The 20,290-nt window shown below is 30.8% G+C and overlaps 2 protein-coding genes across 2 annotated transcripts; one reads left to right on the forward strand and one right to left on the reverse strand.

Annotated features, from left to right (window-relative positions):
* The first annotated feature begins 4,986 nt into the window (after positions 1-4,986).
* Positions 4,987-12,479, forward strand: LOC130983295 (sec14 cytosolic factor). Its single transcript, XM_057907512.1, has 6 exons — positions 4,987-5,464; positions 5,714-5,969; positions 7,188-7,224; positions 8,528-8,645; positions 9,451-9,561; positions 11,980-12,479. Exons 1-6 carry the CDS (start codon positions 5,381-5,383, stop codon positions 12,136-12,138), a joined length of 765 nt encoding a protein of 254 aa, XP_057763495.1. The 5' UTR covers positions 4,987-5,380; the 3' UTR covers positions 12,139-12,479.
* A 5,023-nt stretch (positions 12,480-17,502) lies between these two features.
* Positions 17,503-19,739, reverse strand: LOC130982895 (heavy metal-associated isoprenylated plant protein 22-like). The gene is made up of 3 exons (XM_057907031.1): positions 19,560-19,739; positions 19,336-19,411; positions 17,503-17,923 (listed from the first exon to the last, which is right to left on the reverse strand). The coding sequence occupies exons 1-3, from the start codon at positions 19,635-19,637 to the stop codon at positions 17,631-17,633; spliced, it is 447 nt and encodes a 148-aa protein (XP_057763014.1). The 5' UTR covers positions 19,638-19,739; the 3' UTR covers positions 17,503-17,630.
* Positions 19,740-20,290: the final 551 nt, after the last annotated feature.

A 20,290-nucleotide genomic window follows, 5' to 3' on the forward strand; every position in this document is an offset into this window, starting at 1 on the left:
GCAACAAGTGGCTCTCAGGTAACTGAGGCTTTAATTCAAATTATTTTCATACGGTTACTTTATAGGTTAAAACGTGCACAATTTTTGGTTTAACCCAGCTCATGTGTTCGGTTCATTATGCAGAGCTATACGAAGATCAAATCACCACTTATGGGCTGGGATGAGAAGCATACAAAAGAGCGAGAGTATGCATGCGTTTTTTAACAAGTTCATCACACGCAACAGCTCCTTGAGTCAATTCGTGAAACAATACGACAATTGCCTAACAAGCAGAGAGTAAAAAGAGAGAGAATTCGACGCTACATGTTTTCACATCGTGATCTTGTGCATAACAAAATCAGCAATAGAGGCGCAGTTTCAGCATGTGTATACCCACGAGAAGTTTATGGAAATTTAAGGACAATTCAGAGGAAAGGTGAAATGCATCACAAGATCAATGCATTCCACCTTAGGCTTCATAACATACGAAGTTGTAGAGCAGGTTTCTAACTCCACATTCAACAAGTTTTTCGTCACCTATGATGCAGTATCATGAGAGGTGAAGTGTCAGTGCCTGCTGTTTGAGTCAAGGGACATGCTATGCCGCCATTCCCTGAGTGTCTTAAGCTTCGAGCGAGTAGATAACTGATGCATGGCTTAAAGCGGGTTAGGAATTTTTTCTCAAGATAGAATTAGTGTTGCAAGTATAGACCCATCCCAACAATCGACCAACATCAAAGTTTAATTCAATTAAAAATAACCGAGAATAATTGAACCTCGAGTCGTCTCCCTCAGACAATGCAATTAAGTGTCATATTATTGGTTGTGAGGAAAAAAAGGGTTTCCAATCAAGGAACGAAAAATTAAAAGAACTAAGAAATAAAAGAACTAAGAAGAGATCAAAATTGATACTAATGTAAGTAAAAAGGAAGTAAGGTCAAAACTAGTGAAAATGCTATAAATGCATACAAGAGCCTTGACTTGGGAATGAGAAATAAGAAATTCTATCATCGTCATAACCACAACTATGGCAACTATGATGAGTCAATATCGCTTCGTCAACCCCCCTAACATCGAGGAGTAAGTCAAGCAAGCATAATTGACCTTAATCCATAAGTCCTAGCTAACTTACTAATTTCTTAGTAAAAAGCTAGCATCAATGGAAACAAGAGTCAACTAACTACCTAAGAATTATCACTAAATGTCAGACATTATGACTCTAGTATCTTAGAAACTCATTTTCCAAGTCAAGGTGTGAAAATCTACTCAAAATTTTCAAGTGGCATTTTTCACAAACACTTGGTGGGTATAAAACCAAAACATAGGAAATAGCAAAGGAAAATGAAAACTATAACCAAACTATTCACAAAATCAACAATAAACCTTCAATCAAGCATATATAAAGAATAAAACATTAAATTCATCAACCAAAACTTCAAGAAATCAAAATTGCATATATTAACAAAGTGACTTGAAATAGAAGAAAATGTAGCAAAAGTAGTGAAATTAAAAAGGAAATTAAAGAGTGCTTACAATGAGATAGCAAAATCCAAGACCAAAATTGACCTATAAAATGCTATAATGGAAATTAAGTAAACCCTAAGAGAGAATTTTCTATACTACACTACTCCTACTCCTACTATGTATTTTTCTATCTAAAGTGAGCTCCCTAAGATAATTCTAAGCTCATAAAACTAATGCATTCATATGTCTTCATTTTCCTTTGATATAGCACTCCAAAAGGCTTCAACAACTCCAAAAATTGGGCCAAGAGAGCCCCAAATTTGTGAGCCACGTGCTTCACTAATGAAGTCACGCGCAGGGACTTGTGCATACGCACAGATGTGTGCGTACGCATACTTGCTGATTTTTCTCTTGTGCGTACGCACAGAAGATTGTGCCTAGGCACAATTGCTGATTGCTGCACTTGTACGTACGCACACTTGGCTGTATGCTTCTCCTTGTTTTCTTCATGTGTTCTCCCTTTTTGCATGCTTTCTTCTACTTCTACCAACCCATTCTTGCCTAATTGACCTGAAATCACTCACAAAACACATCACGGCATCAAATGGAATAAAAGTGAAATTAAATTGCTCACTTTAAGCACAAAAATGCATGTTTTCACATTTATGTTCAATTTAGGGATAAAACACAAAAGTATGCTATTTTGGTAAATAAGTGAGTTTATGTGATGAAATCCATCCAATTCAAGCAAAAAATTAGCATCAAATATGGACTCATCAATTCCCTCACACTTAAACAATAGCATGTCCTCATGCTAAATACAAACAAGGAGAATGATCAAGGGATAAACAACTTATTGAATGCAACTATCTATATGCATGCAAGTATACTATATACTCTTTATATCTATCTATACCATAGTTTCCTATTGATTTGGTGAAAACAAATCATCAAATTTCCAAGCAAGTATATAAACATATAGGGCTAAGTAAAGAAGTAGTTCAATGCAATCAAAATCCAAAGAATTGATTCAAGTTTCAAAATGAAGCAACTTGCATGAATACATAATAAGAGGTGTGAAAATATAGAATTGAGCAATCGAACCCCTCACCGAAAGTGTACACACTCAAATCGCTCAGTGTTTATGTTTAAGGATTTAATCACTCAAGTCTCTTCTAATCATGCTTTCAAGGATTTATTCTTCATCTAACAATCAACAAACATATGATGCATGAATGCAAATATCATGAGGACTTCTTAAGGTTGAAATGGGATTAGGGTAAAGGTAGGATAAATATGACTAAGTGGACTAAGAAATTGGATCTTTGATTAGCTCAAGTGTCCAACTCAACCTATATTACCCTAATAACAAGAATGCAACATAACCTTCCATCATTTTCTTTCCCACACAGTCATACATTCTTTTCATCCAAATCCACATATGCATTTCTTATTCTATATATATATATATATATATATATATATATATATATATATATATATATTTCTTTGGGATAACTTTTGTTCCCATCTTATTACTATTTTTTTTATTTCACTTTTTTTTTCTATGACAAATGTATATGGTTAAAGCAAATTGATATATGAATGTGCATCCATTTACCAAAATTTTCAATGAATATCCAAAATAAAGTTTTTTCTTTACCAATGCTTCTCAAAATTCCCCCACACTTAAATGAAACACACTCTTCAACCTAAGTTAATCAAAGATGCAATTCAAGGACATTAATAGTTTTTCACTTACGAAGAATGATGTGCTTAAAATTAGAACAAAAAGGAGATTAAAAGGCTCAAAAATGGGTTACAAAGGTAAATGTAAGGGTTGGCCATATGGATTAGTGAGTTCAATTTCAAAAATGGCCTCAATCTTACTAAATTTATTCAAAACATCAAGCATCGAAAATAAAGAATCAAGCAAATCTAATATCACAATCATAGAAGGAGCATAGCACACAAGAACAAAATAGTGGTTAAAATATGCAACCACACAATATGGCTCAATAACTCACAAGGTTGTTTGTTCTATCTCTCTTCTATGTTCCACATGAATCAGTCAAGCAAGTTTGAAAATAATTTTTTGAATCAAATCAATGGTATGCCCTAAAAACAAAATTTTTGAAAATTTTTTCTGTTTTTCACCAAAATTATTTCCTACATGTATGTATGTATGTATGTATGTTGGGATGGATGCATTTCAAAATTTTCTGATTCTCTTCCTAATTTTCAACATCCAAAAACCATCATGAATAATCAGGACAAAATTGAATAAGGCACTATGCTATTCACATCATCCAATCACAACCAATATCTATAATATATACTAAGTAAAATAAAGTGCAATATATATATATATATATATATATATATATATATATATATATATATGAACCATTCATGTTTTGAATAAAATGTGATAAACATTATTCAATCATCAATAAAATCATTTCTGCATGCAAAAGGACCCAACTAAAGATACTAACAATCAAGTGAATGAAAATGACCAACTCCACTGAACTGAACACCATTCATATTTTGAATAAAAGGTGATAAACATTCAATTATGAAGAAAAATATTTCTACATGTTAAATAACCCAACTGAACACACTAATAATCAAGTGAAAAAAAATGACCAACTCCACTGAATTGAACACCATTCATGTTCTGAATAAAGCTCGATAAACAATCAATCATCAAGAAAAATATTTCTGCATGCAAAAGGATCCTACTGAACATGCTAACAATCAAGTGAATGAAAATGGCCAACTCTACTGAACTGAACATCATTCATGTTTTGAATAAAATGTGATAAACATTCAATCAATAAGAAAAATATTCCTGCATGCAAAAGGACCCAACTAAAGACACTAACAATCAAGTGAATGAAAATGACCAGTGTCACTAAACCGAACACCATTCATGTTCTGAATAAAACTCGATAAACATTCAATCATCAAGAAAAATATTTCTGCATGCAAAAGGGCTCAACTGAATACTTAACAATCAAATGAATAAAAATGACCAACTTAACTGAACCAAACACCATTCATGTTTTAAATAAAACGTGATAAACATTTAATCAGTAAAAAAAGCATTTCTACATGCAAAAGAACTCATCTGAATACACTAACAATCAAGTGAATCAAAATGACCAACTCCACTTATTTTGAGAGAGATTCGAAGTTCTCTAATAGCGGTTTCAAGGTTAAAGAAAGAACGTTGTTTCATATTCAAGGCGCGAATGAATGTTAAAGTTTTGGAGGTTTAGAGCGCGTGAAATTCACGTTTTATTTAATGAAATTGGACTTTTTTAATATTAAACTAGTTTGAATAGACTTGAATAAAAAATGACATAAATATATAGCCTAACAGTTAAAAAATTTATTAATTTTATTGTATCTTAAAAAAATATTATCATCAAATCTATAATAACTAAATGTAAAAATAAATATTTTTTTTTTAAAAAAATAATGGTGCTTTCAAAACCATGTTCATCTACCCAAGTCCCCTTTCAAACGTGAGAAGCCACCATCTGATAATTCCCCGCAACAGTAAGAGTTGCTCTTATATCTCCACGGCGCTTTTACCTTTTTGCCAAACCGAAAATTCAAAAAGTTTGACGTCAACCCCCATGTGTACACTCTTCAACTTCACATGTTTCGTTTCAAGTAGGCAACTCCATTCTTCCACTTCATAGCAGTATGGGCAACTTCGGAACCCCTTCATTTATGGAGCTTCTATTGTTCAACTTTCCCGTATCAGCCCCTTTCCACATTTGGCAATAGTCACTTTCATATGCCAATTCCACATACTCCCCTTTTCTTTCTTGCCTGATTTCTCTGCCGTTTTGTCAACGCGTCTTCGTTTCTTTCTTTCTTTTTCCTCCGAAAACTGGTTCTGGTGTCAGTTTTGGGTCATTTGATGGAGCCCCAAATGGATGAGAAAAGAGATATTGAACTGACCGAGATGAGGAAATCTGTTGAGAAGCATGGCTCTACTGCAGAGGTAGTTCTTCCGGTCCTGCTCGAAGGACAAAGCATCCCTCTATAATTAGAAAATCCCTAATCGAGATACCCGCCAAGTGACCGCTTAGACCAGTCACTTGAAGGGTTGAGACTGATTAGGAATTTTTGAACTGTCCAGGGCGTTTTGTTTTATCTTTACTCTTCTTGAATGCACTTGCTATGTGTTCCAAATTCCACTATAACTACTCTATGATTATGATTATTATTGTGATCCGTTTCTTTCTTTCAGGGGTATAGTGACACCACGCTGATGAGGTTCTTGATTGCTCGCTCAATGGATGAGGATAAAGCTGCAAAGATGTTTGTGCAATGGCGGAAATGGAGGACAGCCATGGTTCCTAATGGATCCATTCCAGAATCCGAAGTTCCAGATGAGTTGGAAGCTAGAAAGATCTATTTGCAGGGCTTGTCTCAGGGTAAATACCCTGTCATGATTGTCCTCACAAGAAACCATTTCCCTGCCAAGGATCAGATCCAGTTCAAAAGTAATAATTCACTGCCTCACTTATTCAAATTGCAGTACTTGTTCATCATGGTTGTTATTTATTTATTTATTTTTTAATGTCTTGATTTTTTTCCTCTCAAAGTTATTATCACATAGTTATTGTGTGGTCCTCGAACTTTTGATTCTTTAATTGTTAGTTCCATGGTTCACTTTCATGGGGAAATATTCGCCAAGAAAGAGTTTCCAAGTTATTTGGGTTCACTTTCTTTGACTTTTTCTTTTGATATATGTGGATCAAACTTCATTATTCTGTTAGCTTAAAGCCAAATTCGGTTAAGGTCAATTGTGTTCACAAGTTACATTATCTTAATGGTTTTCTTTATTTCTTTTTCTTCATCTTATTTGTGTTCTTTTCATTTTATAAAATCATTATTAAAATTGAAAATTAGATGCTTTTACTTCGCATATTATGAATTCAAAGAACAAGAAAAAGATAGCTATACCCAGAAGTTAAAAAGAGCCATGCTTTTTTGGGATTAAGCTATTCTAAAGTGAGAAAGTTGATAAACTGAGAAAGTAAGAACCTAATCACCCTTAAATTAATAAAATAGTGGAACTTAGACATAATATAAATTATAAATTTAATAGTGATTAATTCCTTACTTTATCACTTTACTAATTTCCTCACTTTAAAATATTTTTTTCGTAAGTTTGTAATTATTACCATCTGAAGAGAGTTACTGAAATTGACTTTGCTAATGTAGAACGTGATCCAGGAACATGTAGTTAGCTACTTTAATCAATGGCTCAAACTTTTGTTCTTGAAGGTAGGTAATAATAAATTAATCATTTATATATGTGGGGGCCCTGAAGGTTGGTTAGGAAGATATCTTTTCCATATATCTTTTCCATCTACCGTTTGATCTTTCTCTCGTCTCAATTAAATTCTCGTCTCCTAAACCAGCTCCCAAATAATGAACCCACAAAAAGAAAAAGAAGAAAAGTAAACGTTTAAACTTGAATGATTTGGAGCCACTGCCAAGGTAAAATTTTATAGGACATATTTTTGGGAAGGAGAGTTTTTTGAGAGAAAGGAAAAGGAAAGTAAAATTTTCATTTAAAATAAACATATCCTCTAATTTAGGAAATTTTTACCTTGAAAGGAATAAGATAATAAATTATCTTGAAACCCCCTTGCTTAAACAATTACTTGATATTGACATTAGCAAACTGATTACTGTTCTGTTTACTGTTTCAGAATTTGTTGTATATCTTCTGGACAAGACAATTGCAAGGTACACTCTAATTTTACTACTGCCATGATGCTTTTACCTATGCGTAAAGCAACTAGTTTTCCATTGATACAAAACATGGTATGGTACAGGTTTTCTAACTCATAATTCATGCAATGGATACTTTGTCGCCATTGTAAGTAGGCTAATGCTAATTTATGTTCCCAAACTTATGGTCTTGCAACAACTTACATCCTACTTTTTGATTTTTATTTTGTTTTATGTTCCTCAAAACAACTCTCAGAAATTCCACATTTCTCAGAAACTTTGCATGATCAACAAGTAACTAAGTTAGTCTCTTCTGCATTTACTTGATTCTATTTAACTCATCTCACTGATATCCTACACTCAAGGACTTCGACTATTGTTTTGTTTGGAGGTGTCATGTAAATCTTACTTTTTCTTCTTGATATCCTCTCCTAACAGAGAGTGGTTTACCTGTGGGAAATATATTTGGATATCTAGGTTTTAGGTGATTTCTTTTTTACCACACATAGGATTACACTTTCGTCACCTGGTTACCCCCTAGTTTCTTTAAGTATTTTTAACACCCTTTATCTGATATAATATACAAATGCAAGAACATGATATTTTTTCTGTTTGGAGGATTGCTTTACCTCTTTTGTGCTTTCTCACTCCCTTCTAATGATTCTTTTTAATCAATGGAACAAATAGTAATCCATCTGCAGGAACTTTCTCTTGTTTTAGGATTACCCTCAATAGTTTCTCTTGTTTTATATAAACTGATGATTGTTACCCTTTTCCGTTTGGTTTAAACATGATAAATGACCATTCAGAGGCATAAACATAGAAAATGAAGAATTTTTACATTGCTTATGGTTGTTGCATGTCATATACCAATAAAAATGGATGTCGAAAATATCGTGTAATTATTTGGCTTTACAACAGGCCATAAAGGTTTATGTTATGTAACCTCAGTCCCTCATATATGGAGGGGAGAAAAATAGAAGTAAGGGTATTTTGGTGAAAAGATTTGTAACGAAATCTGCAAAACTGGTAGAATAGTGATGTGTGGCCATTTGGTTAGAGGAGAGAGGAGAGAGAATTAGATTTTACATAAGAGGAGAATTAGAGGTGTTTATCTCTAAAATTAAACTGGACAGAACTGAAAGGAGAGTAGTAGCCTCTGAATAGTACTTATATATATCCTCCTTTTCTTCATATTCCTTACACTTTCTAATACATCTTTTATTCTATCTTTTTCTATTCGCTACTATATTCTTCTGCTCCATTCTCTCTTTCATGTAAAACTGAGAAATTAATAGTTAGTTCTTTTTGTCTTCAGTGGTTTCAAAGGAAGGGAGATGGGTAACGAAAAGTTGATTGGAATTCTTGATCTGCAGAATATTTCATATAAAAACGTAGATGCACGTGCATTAATCACTGGATTTCAGTTTTTACAGGTAAGCTTTATCTTTTTCTGTGAAACTTTCATGCATGTAAATATTTGCCAACCCCTCAAGAAAAAAAAATAGCCAACCTATGACATCATTTTCTTGATTATGAATTTTTTTTTGGGTAAAGTAAAAAAAATGTTACTTAAAATTTCATATTGCTAATAAAAATAACATCGAAGGATACAAATGAAAAACAAATTCTCGAACGATTTAAAATTGTGACAAGATGTCTATTGATCAAATTTTACTCCAAGTCTTTGTATGCACCTTTAAATACTTATTCAAATGTTCTCACAAAAATTCAGATAAAACGCACAAGTCATTTGCCAAATATAAAATTCAGTCTACCACTTATAAAAGAAAAAAGATATTTTTTTCGTTATTTTTGTCACGTTTTTAAAATTTTCAGGAACTTATTTGTTGTTTATATCTTTTGGAATTATTTTGAACTTTCGACCATTTTAGTAATTTATCCTTTTCTTTAAGAAAATTTTTGCTTGTGGGGTTACCATTCAGCTCATGTCATGCCTGAATCTATATCAACATTTCTTTGGATTAGTAAAGACATGGATTGATAGGTTTAAGAAAATGTTTTTTCTTTTTATTTTTAATATTTTTATTTTATTTTTGTGGAGAAAAAAAAACGAAAATAATGAAAAACAATGAAATTCTATTTTCTTTCTTATTTTCTATTTCCAACTTTTTATTTTTTTTTCACAAAAAATAACAAAAATAAATTAAATAAAAATACAATCAAACGACAGGCCCTTATATTCTCATTTCATTTTAACGGTTTTTGGTTAAATTTCAGGCTTATTACCCTGAACGATTGTACAAGTGCTACCTCTTACACATGCCGTGGTTTTTTGTTAGCGTTTGGAGACTAGTTTCTCGCTTTCTCGAGAAGGCAACACTAGAAAAGGTACATATTTAATTATATGTGTGTTGGGTTTAAAACTAATACGACTGAACAGTAGCAATTCATTTGCTTCATGCCATCACCTTCCCGTCATATCTGTTTCTGAACTAAATGATTACTTAGATTCAGAACCCATCAATATGGATTTTATTTGCACTGATAAATTAGGAATTACGGGCTTATCATGAATTTGATATGTAAAATATTAACTTAGACAATCATGTATTATATCTGGAGTGAGTTGTACTGGAAAACCAAGAAAAAATCTTTAACTATGAAATGTTAAATAAAAATTTGAAAGTTATCTAACGATTGAAATGTTAGGTTTTAAGGAAGTTCTTTTTTGTATACTTTAGAGATGTGTTACAGAAGTTAGAAAGTCATAATCAAATAAACCTATGTCAAAGAAGAAAAGTTATTCTTTATTTAATTTCAAAATAGAATATTCTTTAGTATTATGATTATTGCACAGAAATTGATCATGAAGTAATTAAATGCAGATAACCCTAGCTATTTATGCAACTAGTTCATCTATGAAATGAATTACCCTTTTATTTTAATTCCCTTTATAACAACCCCCTTGTTGTGTGTTTGTATGTTGGAGAGAGAGAAAAAGAGGGGGGGGGGGGTTGCGTTTGTTTTTGAGGTAACAAGAGAATGGAATTGGAAAGAGTGAGAGACTGAGAGTGTTAGAGATATAACTATTTATGTGCCTTTTTTTATCGGCTTAAGCTTTTGATAGAAGTAGTTTCATGACATAGTATTAGAGCATTATTACCTAAGTCTAAAGTTCGATCCTTGTTGAATCCACAAAAAAGAATTTAGCACAAGACCAATAACAAAACAGAAAGCCTATGCAAAAATTTACGCAAACTCCAAAGAGGCTCTTGTGTGAGGAGACGTGTTAGAGATATAACCATTCAGGTGTCTTTTCTTATAAGTTTAAGTTTTTTAGAGAAATGGTTTCATAATAGAAAGAACGAGGGGATGATAGAATATGAGAGGGAGGAAACGTGAGAAATAGTGAGAGAAGCAAGGTGGAGGTGGAGGTTTAGGAGAGTAAGATGGAAATGATGGTTTCTTGGTGGTGATAGCTGTGTCATGTTTGTGTGGAAAATATTTCACAATTTGCAAAACTTGTGGCTGACGTAAAATTTCCTTGTAGTCACTATTTCGTATATGTTGGCATGCTTAAATTTTAGTTTTATCTCTATTTATTTCTTTGGTCAAGTTACATTAGGGGAGACTCGAATCTGAGACCTCCTATTTGAGAAGGGAGACATATGCCGTTTGAGTTATAGCTCATTGGCTAAAAATACCAGTGTCTAAGCTTCTCTAGTTTATGATTTTTTTTTGGGTATCTACAAATGAAAAAAAAGGAAAATAAAAAGTCAAGTTAATTGGCCGGATTCCTATCAAAGCATATGAAATGATAAAAAGCTCATTCCAAAGTTGGAGCCATTCCACATACTCCTTCGCAATTGAAACCGCATGTTTAGCCATAAGATCAGCTGCATGATTGGCTAATCTTTGAATTAAGGTGATACTAGTCTTCCAATTCTAAACAATCCGTCTCAAAAAGAACATCATGGACGCCACATTCCCAAGCAAGGATTAAACCTCTCCAAATAGCATGAAGCTCAGCCTGGAGAACACTAGCGTTTTCTAGTTTCTCAGAGCAACCTTTCACCCAACACCCATCAAAGACCAAAACTAGCTGTTCCACTAAGAGGACTTTGACTAGCATCACAATTCACTTTCACCGAGTTTATAGAAGGGGGGACCTAGGAAAACAAAGCTGAAAAAGAAATGTGCATATTAAAAATAGTATGGATCCCCTAGCTGAACTCCAAATCATACTAACCACTTTATTATCACACCAACCATCATTAGGGTTGAAGAGATCATTGTTTGATTTGTTTCTATCCCTCTAAATCCGCCAAAGAGTTGAATAGAACAAAAAAGTATTTCTCTTATTTGAATCCCGCATCAGCCAGGTCTTCAAACTAGGACAAGCAGTATACATTTCCAAAAAATTAAATTATAAATTGCAAGAATTTTTACCTCGCGCTGGTTACATCCTTGAGTATATGTATTCCAAAGGTTGATGATGAATCTGATAAAAAAATAGGCTTCATCGATAAATAAACTGAAGCATTTTAAACTTAGTGTTGCATAAGGAAAGAATATTTATTATTGGTTTGTATATATTAGTTTGTTTTGGAGTACTTAATTGCTAATAATATATATGATAGGATAATGATACATTTGTTTACAAGCTTCCACAGTAAGCTTTTTACTCATATGAAGAGCAAGGCTTTCTAGCTGCTAACCAATTTTGTTGGACTACTTATCTATGAATCTAACATAAATTTTGTTATTATTAGCTTCTCGTTCATGGGCTTTGCATGTTGAATGCAGATTGTAATCGTTAGCAATGACGATGAGGAAAGGGCATTTATAAGAGAGGTCGGTGAAGACGTTCTTCCTGAAGAATATGGTGGGAAAGCAAAACTTGTAGCTATCCAAGATTTTCAATTGACGCCGCCATCGGAAGATGGGCCAGCAAGTTCATTATAAGAGATTCTATGTATCATATTCATAATCATATCTCATAAGAGAATTGTAGGTTTATGTGAGAATGTACTTTTTAACCATTGGATTGAATTGGATGGTTTATTGTGTGGTTGGTTTGCGTTTTCATTGTTTGGTTTCATTTTCAGTGTTTTCTGTTTTTTGAATTTTGAGAACGAAAAAGTAAAATCTGTGAAAACAATAAAATTCTGTTTTTGCAACCTGTTTTTACTTTTTCTTTAACAAAATCCAAAAATAGAAAATACTGAAAATAAAAACAGAAAATGAAAATGAAACTAAACGCCCTTAAATTCTCAAAAGTATCTCTATGGAATAATTGCAACTCAGCATAAGATCTGTCCACCCAATTGCACAATTCAAAAGAAGGTAGTAATTCGTAATGACAAGGAAAAATGCATGTAACAAGCATGCCCTGTATTTTGTGTTTTGAATACTAAAAGGGGATGTTTCTGGAAATGACAAAGAAAACTTGCCTTGCTTAAAAATTCATAAATTGCTTGTCTCACCGGTTAGATTGAGACTCTCAAGATATTACATATAATTAAGAAATTTTTCTTGCATTTAGTGCGACGATAAATGAATCATATCTATCATAGCATTCACAATAGGATATGACAATATTTTGATAGGTTTTTACTAAAAAAGCAATTCATACAACTGGAGAGTGGTTGCCTAAAAAAATTAGTGGTTAGTATCCTTAGTTTTTGTAAATATATTAACATATATACCAGATAAATAAAAAGTTTATGTCTAAATTTTGAGACTATATTAGACAGGATTTTCATAAATCGGATACAATGAGAAAAGATTTTTGGACTTTCTCGCTAGAGCAATTCGTTCTCAAATTAAGAAAAACAAACAATTAAAAAATAGTGAAGATTCTGATAAAGAGCCTAAATCTAGAATCACAAACATTACAGTGTATATATATATATAAACAAAAAAATTAAAGATAATTGGTAGTGTTCATTGTCTACGCCTTTGCAAATTAGATCGGATATTGGATATATCTGTTTTTTAAAAAAATTATTTCAAAAATCTGAAAATAATAAAAAATTCAAAAAGATTTTGAAAATTCAAAATTAAAAAAAAAAACAAAAGGAGCCATAATTAGATTTGCCATAAAAAAATCAATAAAATTAAAAAAATTAAAACCGTAAATTAAAACTAAGCATCAGTTTTTACTCTAAAATAATTCAATTATAGCAAAAAAAGAGAGAAATAGAAGATACAATGAAAATAATAAGAAAGATAAGAGTTTTTCTATTAAACATCTACGAAACATGTTCTTAGCAACTTAGGTTATTGGAAAAAAATTTTTTACTAGACATTCAAAGAATCTATCATTCGCAACCTAGATCAAATGAATGAAACTAAAGGAACTAACATTAAAAGTTACCTTAAGCTAGATCTTTTAATTTCTTCGTGCAACAAGTAAAGCAAATCACTCACTTCACTTGAATATATACACATAAAAATATGCATAAAAGCATTCACAAAATTTATTCATAAAAAATTGTATAAAATATTCACAAACTTGTTTAAATAGACTTCTTAATTGATCAATCTAAAAATGGGTCAGATCTTTCTAGAATAAAACATAAAATCTGAAATTAAACTAAAAATGACTCCAGAATTAATCCTAACCAATTTAAATCAGATTTAATTTTATTAGATTAGGTCGAATTTAATTTAAATATTAAACTCCTATAATTTGATAATTAATTTAAATCAGATTAATCTTCATAGATTCAATCAAGTTTGATTTAAATTTTAAACACCGAAAGATAATCTAAACAAATCAAAACCAAATCAAATATTTTAACAAACCCTAACAACAAGTCAAATTTAAATCTAACTAAAGAATTTCAAATCTAATAATAAGCTTGTGCCTCCCAATAAACTTGAAAGGAACTACCGGACTTCTTGATATCCTCGTTTAGTCCAATGGACATTGTCTTTTTTTTTCTTTACTAAAAATTGATGTATTTCTTATAGGAGTGTCTCCAAGTCAAGACCATTGCTTTTGAGACGAGACGAATTCGTAGTCTCTTTAATTTCCTTGATCTCCATGGTTGACATAGTATAATTTTTTTAGTTATCAAATTCTTGAGCATGACAAGATTACCATTTGATCCCTTGCTCATAAAATGACAAAAATATTCTTTGGAGTATGTAAAAACTCTGCAAAATATTAAGTAATTAATTGATAACTAATAAATAAATTAAATGAGAGAAAAAAAGAATTAAAGATTTAATATTTATAATTTGAAAAAATAAAAATATTTAAAGTGCAAATTAAAATGTTTATTTTAAAAATTTTGATTTAAAATTGGACTAACGGACTAAAGAAATGAAATTGGACCATACCAGGCCCAAGCCTACACATATATGTACCCACACTTAATGAAAGTTCCGCATCATTCTCCCTATTTGGTGTGACACACAAAAATGAGATATGAGAGAAAAGAGGGATGAAACCCTAACTTTCTCCTCTTCAATTCTATATAAATAACTTGGCGAGTAACTTGAAATTTCAGCCCTAGTTTCTCATTCAATGATAAAATCGCATTTTTGGTTTGGGTATTGAGAATTTTTGGTGATTTTGATGTTATAGGGATCATCTAACTTATGTTCTTGGTGGTAGCCATCACTAATTTTAGTGAGTAAAGGTAAGGAACTCTTGTCCCCTTTTAGTTTATTAATTTATGAAAATCCTAATTTTTAATATTGTGCCAAATTATATAATATGGTGTTAAATTGAGTAATTAGAAGTTTGGTTTGATAAAATTTTGAAAAGGAGAGCTTGGAAGTTTGGATTTGCGACATTAAGGTATGGGTGGTAGGTTTGAGTAAGCATTATGTAAGGTTATATGAAAATCTAGGTTACTTGCCTCTAGAATAAGTTGAATGAAATTGATTGTTGGTATGCTTGAATAATAGTTAGTATGAGTATTGAGTTAATTGATGTGTTTTGGCAAGAAATTGAGAGTGAAAATAATGAGTTTTTCATGAAATTGAGAAGCGCTATGTGATATTGTTGCAATTGGATAATTGTGATATATGTTGATGTTATGTTGCATGAAAATGAATATATATGTTAAAGTTTTAATCGAGAGATGAAGGTGTATGAATATCGTAAATTGTGTAAATTGGGTCGGAAGTCGTGATAGGATGAGCAATTTTGTATGTGGTCAGTTAAGTAGTGTGAATTATTGTATGAAAATGAGATGATTAGATTATTGAATTATAGATAGTTTAGATATATATATATATATATATATATATATATTAATGGATCTGAATATGTTGATGGAATGGGTTAAATAAGTTGGAAATGGGTTGATTTAGGTTTGAAATGGTTGAGGATTTATGAATGAGAATTTGGGATATGTATAACTGATTTTGGAATGGTTTATGATTGAATTGAACTGAGATTTTATGAAATTGACAGATTATGAGAATTTGGTAAAAATAAATTTTTAACCAACTTTGATGGGCCGTAACTTGGCGCTTGGGGTTTGAAACTCAGTGAAAGTTTTCTTAAATTAAAACTTGTTAAAAGACCTTTAAAATTATACAAAGATGAGAAAAAAACAAAATTTTGTAGAGGAAGTTATGAAAGTTTAAAAATGGATATAAAAAACTTAAGTTTTCCGCAACGTATCAGCTTTTCTGAAAAGCTATATTCATGTATACGCAGAGATGGCTCGCATACACAACACCACCAAGTCTTGATACATGCGTATGCGAAAGTTGCTTGTGTACGCGAGCAAAGATTTCTATTCAGTAATCTCGCGTACGTAAAGGTAGTCTGCATGCGCGAAGGTGGTCCGCGTACGCGATTTGTCCAAATTTTTAATTTATGCGTACGCATGACTATCCTGTTTTGCTTAAAATGTTTATTTTAACTGTTCTGCCCATTTCACTCGGTTGTTTCACTTTTGTAACCCTATTTGAGATTCGATAACTATTCTCTATGATTTGAAACGAATTTTATTCCTCTAAACTGTTTTCTTAACGTTTCAAACTTCTGTAAATTTTATAACGAGTATAGAGGATAATGAGAATGAGATAATATGATTCAATGATGAGAATGAGTTTATTCAAGAGGATAACGAGGATGAGATGATATGATTGAATGATGAGATTGAGTTGAATCGAGAGGATAATGAAAATGAGACTATATGATTGAATGATGAGATTGAGTTGATTTAAGAGGATAATGAGAATGATTTTGGTTAATAATTGAGCTTTTGGGGTAGATGCAAGGATTGTGATTTTGTCCTGCTTACTCCTAGTCATTATTTGAGCTTCTGGTGTAGAAGTATAGATTGTGGTTTTGTCTCGCTTGCTTCCCGTCAGTATTTGAGCTTCTGAGGTAGATGCAATGATTGTGGTTTTGTCCTACTTGCTCCTAGTCGAAATTGAGACTTTTTGACCCTTCGTCACAAGATGTGGTCGGATACTAATACCTTTCCATATGTTTTTCCCATGGATATTGATCAATGAATATGAATTTGAGTTTGGAGATGCACACACCAAGGGACTGTCCAAAGTTAGCTACTGGACATGTCGGGTTTGGCTGTATAACCGACAGATGAGCTCATTGGCCATAGGCAAGTATAAATCATTTGTATTTGTGTGTATTGTTTGGGTGTGTATTTTGTATCTGGCTTGTCTCTTTGAATAATTGTATTTATATACTAATTGAATTAGTTGCTTTACTTGTTCTCTCTATTTGTGTATTTTTTGTATTGTCTTGTATGTGTCTGCACAATTAAAAAAATTTTTATGTTGACGGTAGTGATGCTCAAAATTGTTCTTAACGAGAGATGGTGATTGAGGTTTGTAAAAATATTGAGAATGGATTGATAATATTGAAACTAAATTTTAATGAATTATTAAATGAGTTGGGAATTTATGATATTGAGAGAGATGATGATTTGTATAAGAAAAATTAAAATTTAAAGATCACTAATATAATTAAAATTTAGTTTATCTACTTTGATTAGATTAGTAAAAACCTTAAACTTAAATTTTGTGTGATTAGAGATTAAGATTGTTTAACAGGTTAACGTCATTTTACATAGCCTCTACTAGCACAATTTTATACAAGCCAAAATGTAGACATGAATGGATGAATCCGATGCACAGACTCAATAGCCACTAGGTTGTGAGAGGCCGAACAATATTGGTGGACCAAGGTTACAATTACAAAATATACCAGAAAAAAAAATAAAAATTAATATTTATACAACAAAATCAGTTATAAAAATTAGTGATTATATATTTATATATAATATATTTTAATATATATTATACTGATAACTAATTTTAATAGCTGATTTTAGAATACATCTATCAGAATTAAAAAAAATATATATAAGTCTTATCCTTTCATGATTTAGCGAATAAAGAAGCTACAAACATGAAAACATAGTATTCACAGACGTCATTGCCACTGAAATTTTGATTTACATGACTGAACATGCATTTGGGTTATCATCATTGAAGAAGGTCATAAGCTTCATTTCAGGAGACTTGGGATCACCGAGTGCCTGAGGCACGTTCCTGACGAAACCAGTAGGAGCTTTGATGTCATAAGCCTCACGAACATATGGAAAAGTCACTAAGTTGTACGGAACAAATGGCCAAACATCAGCTTTCTTTCCTGTGTTGTTCACTTCTTTCAACACCTCTTCTGGATCAACGTATCCAGTCACCGTTACCCTTTGCTGCTTTTTGTTTACATCCACGGATTCCACCCCTGATATACAATTATACATGCATCAAATCATTCTTTTTTATTTTATTTTTACATACCTTAGATTTTTACTTTTATATTGTTTTTAACTTTTAAGAGTTAAGTACTTAAGTACATATGCTATTTTATATTCTGTATCTTAAAAATATAGTAAATAGGTATTTTAATTTTTTAAAAATCAAATTCAAATTTATAGTTTATGATACAAATTATAGTCTTTTTTAAAAAAAATATATAGTAGAAAGAGTGAAATAGTCTTTTTTTCTAATATAGTAGAAAGAGTGAAATTTTAAGATGTGTTTGGTTTGGATTTTTTTTTATTTTAATATTTTTTGTTTTTAAAATTTTGTGAAAAAATAAATAAAAATTGAAAATAAGAAAATAAAATTTTGTTCTTTTATTATTTTTTTAATTCACAAAATTCTAAAATTAAAATACATTAAAAATAAATATAAAAAATGAAAATTCAAACCCAGTAGACCAATTTTTCTACTATTAGGTCTTCTTTTCGAGCCTTACTAGGGAGTCCGAGTAAAGCTCTATTGAAACTTGTTTCAAAAAGGAAAGTGTAAGATTGAATTTTCTCCCAGCTTAAGATAGGCCTTATTCTAGTGCAAAAAAGAACTTAGCAAAAAAAATTATTAAAATAATAACCAAAAATTTATATATATATTTTATAAAATCACTTAAAAATACAAATAATAAATAAAATTTCAAGATGTTTAATATAAAAAATATGACAAATAAAATAATTAAATATTAAATATATTCTCAGAATAAATTTTAAAAAAGATCAAATTTTAATCTTATTTATTTTTTACCAATTTGTCTAGAAAAATAAGTTTTTAAGCTAATTTTGTGTGATTGGTTTTTTGAAAAGGGAAAAGGAAGGAGGAGAGGGGTAATGATGGGAATGGCATTAATGGTTTAAGGGTGATATATGAAATAGAGCAGTATTTAAAAAATAATAATTTAAAATGATCTTATTTAATTCAATATTTATAATTTTATGTATATAATATTTATTTTGAAAGTAATTAATAAATATAAAATAATATAATTTTAAAATCTAGAGGCCAACAATTTTATCAAATTCTGGTTAGCATATAACTAGCAAAGAAAAATGAGTCATTGAATGAAATTTCATGCCAATCTCACACCATTAAAAACCTCATTGATGACTATAAATTCCAAAAGTTTTTGGTTCCTAACATTCTTCTTATTTTAAACTGATTTTTATTGTCTTTTAAATATTTTTGTATGAAAAAATAGTAGGACAAAATTAAACACTAAATATACCTTTTATACTCCTCACAAATTAAATATTAAGGAAAAAATTATATTTTATCCCATTCCTAACACTTCTTCACTTGTATTTTTCAAATCAATCTGCTCGGGAATTCATACGCGCTCACCTTCCAAGTCCTCCAACGCATCTGAAACTTTTCTGACACAGCCTTCACAGTCCATTTTCACCCTGATATTAACTGTCTGTTTGATTATGTTTTTTAAAAACAGGAAAAAAAAAAACGAAGGAGGGTTGAAATTAGATTTGACATGGATGATATGATGTATATGTAACAAGCGGTATACATATATACTATATATGACGATGGTTGATTGGTGGATATATAATAACCTGCTTGGGCATGCGTTTCTTCTTAATCTTAGTTGAGTAAGCACCGAAACATTCTGGAATATTATCAAGAAACCCCATATATATATATTGTATGAAGTAGTCCCTTCAATGGAACGGGATAAGTAGAATGTTCCCCCGAAAGAGAGAGAACTTGGTGGGTCTCAGAGGATGATCAATATCTGTAAGTATATGTTTTGGTCTAACATAATATATATATATAGGGAAAACTATTATATATAGGGAAAACTATTAGTGTCTTAAGATCGACGAAGTAATCATTTTGTTTTAACTAAGGTTATGAAAATCTGGTAATTAAATCGGTAAAAATTAGAAGTCCCAGTTTACAATAAATTTAATTTAAATTAATCTGATATAATATAATAATAAACTTTTATGTAAAATATATCTTTTTTAAATGTTTTTTAATTTCTAGAAAATGATTCATTAGTTTATCTGTCTTTTATTAGTTCACTGACAACAAAATTTTTAGCACAAACTAAATTGGTCAGGTAATTGATTCTGATTAATTATATGTTAAATCTGATCTGTTGGTCCGATCCAATTTTGTTCTTACGATGATTTTAATTTGTTATATATATATATATATATATATATATATATATATATTAATTTTGCAAATATTATAAAAAGATAAGTAAAATATATTTAAAATTTTATTTTAATAAATCAAAATAGATACTGTTTAATGATGTATGAATCCATCTACTAAA

The sequence above is a fragment of the Arachis stenosperma genome, chromosome 5 (genome assembly GCF_014773155.1).
Source record: "Arachis stenosperma cultivar V10309 chromosome 5, arast.V10309.gnm1.PFL2, whole genome shotgun sequence".
Classification (NCBI taxonomy): domain Eukaryota; kingdom Viridiplantae; phylum Streptophyta; class Magnoliopsida; order Fabales; family Fabaceae; genus Arachis; species Arachis stenosperma.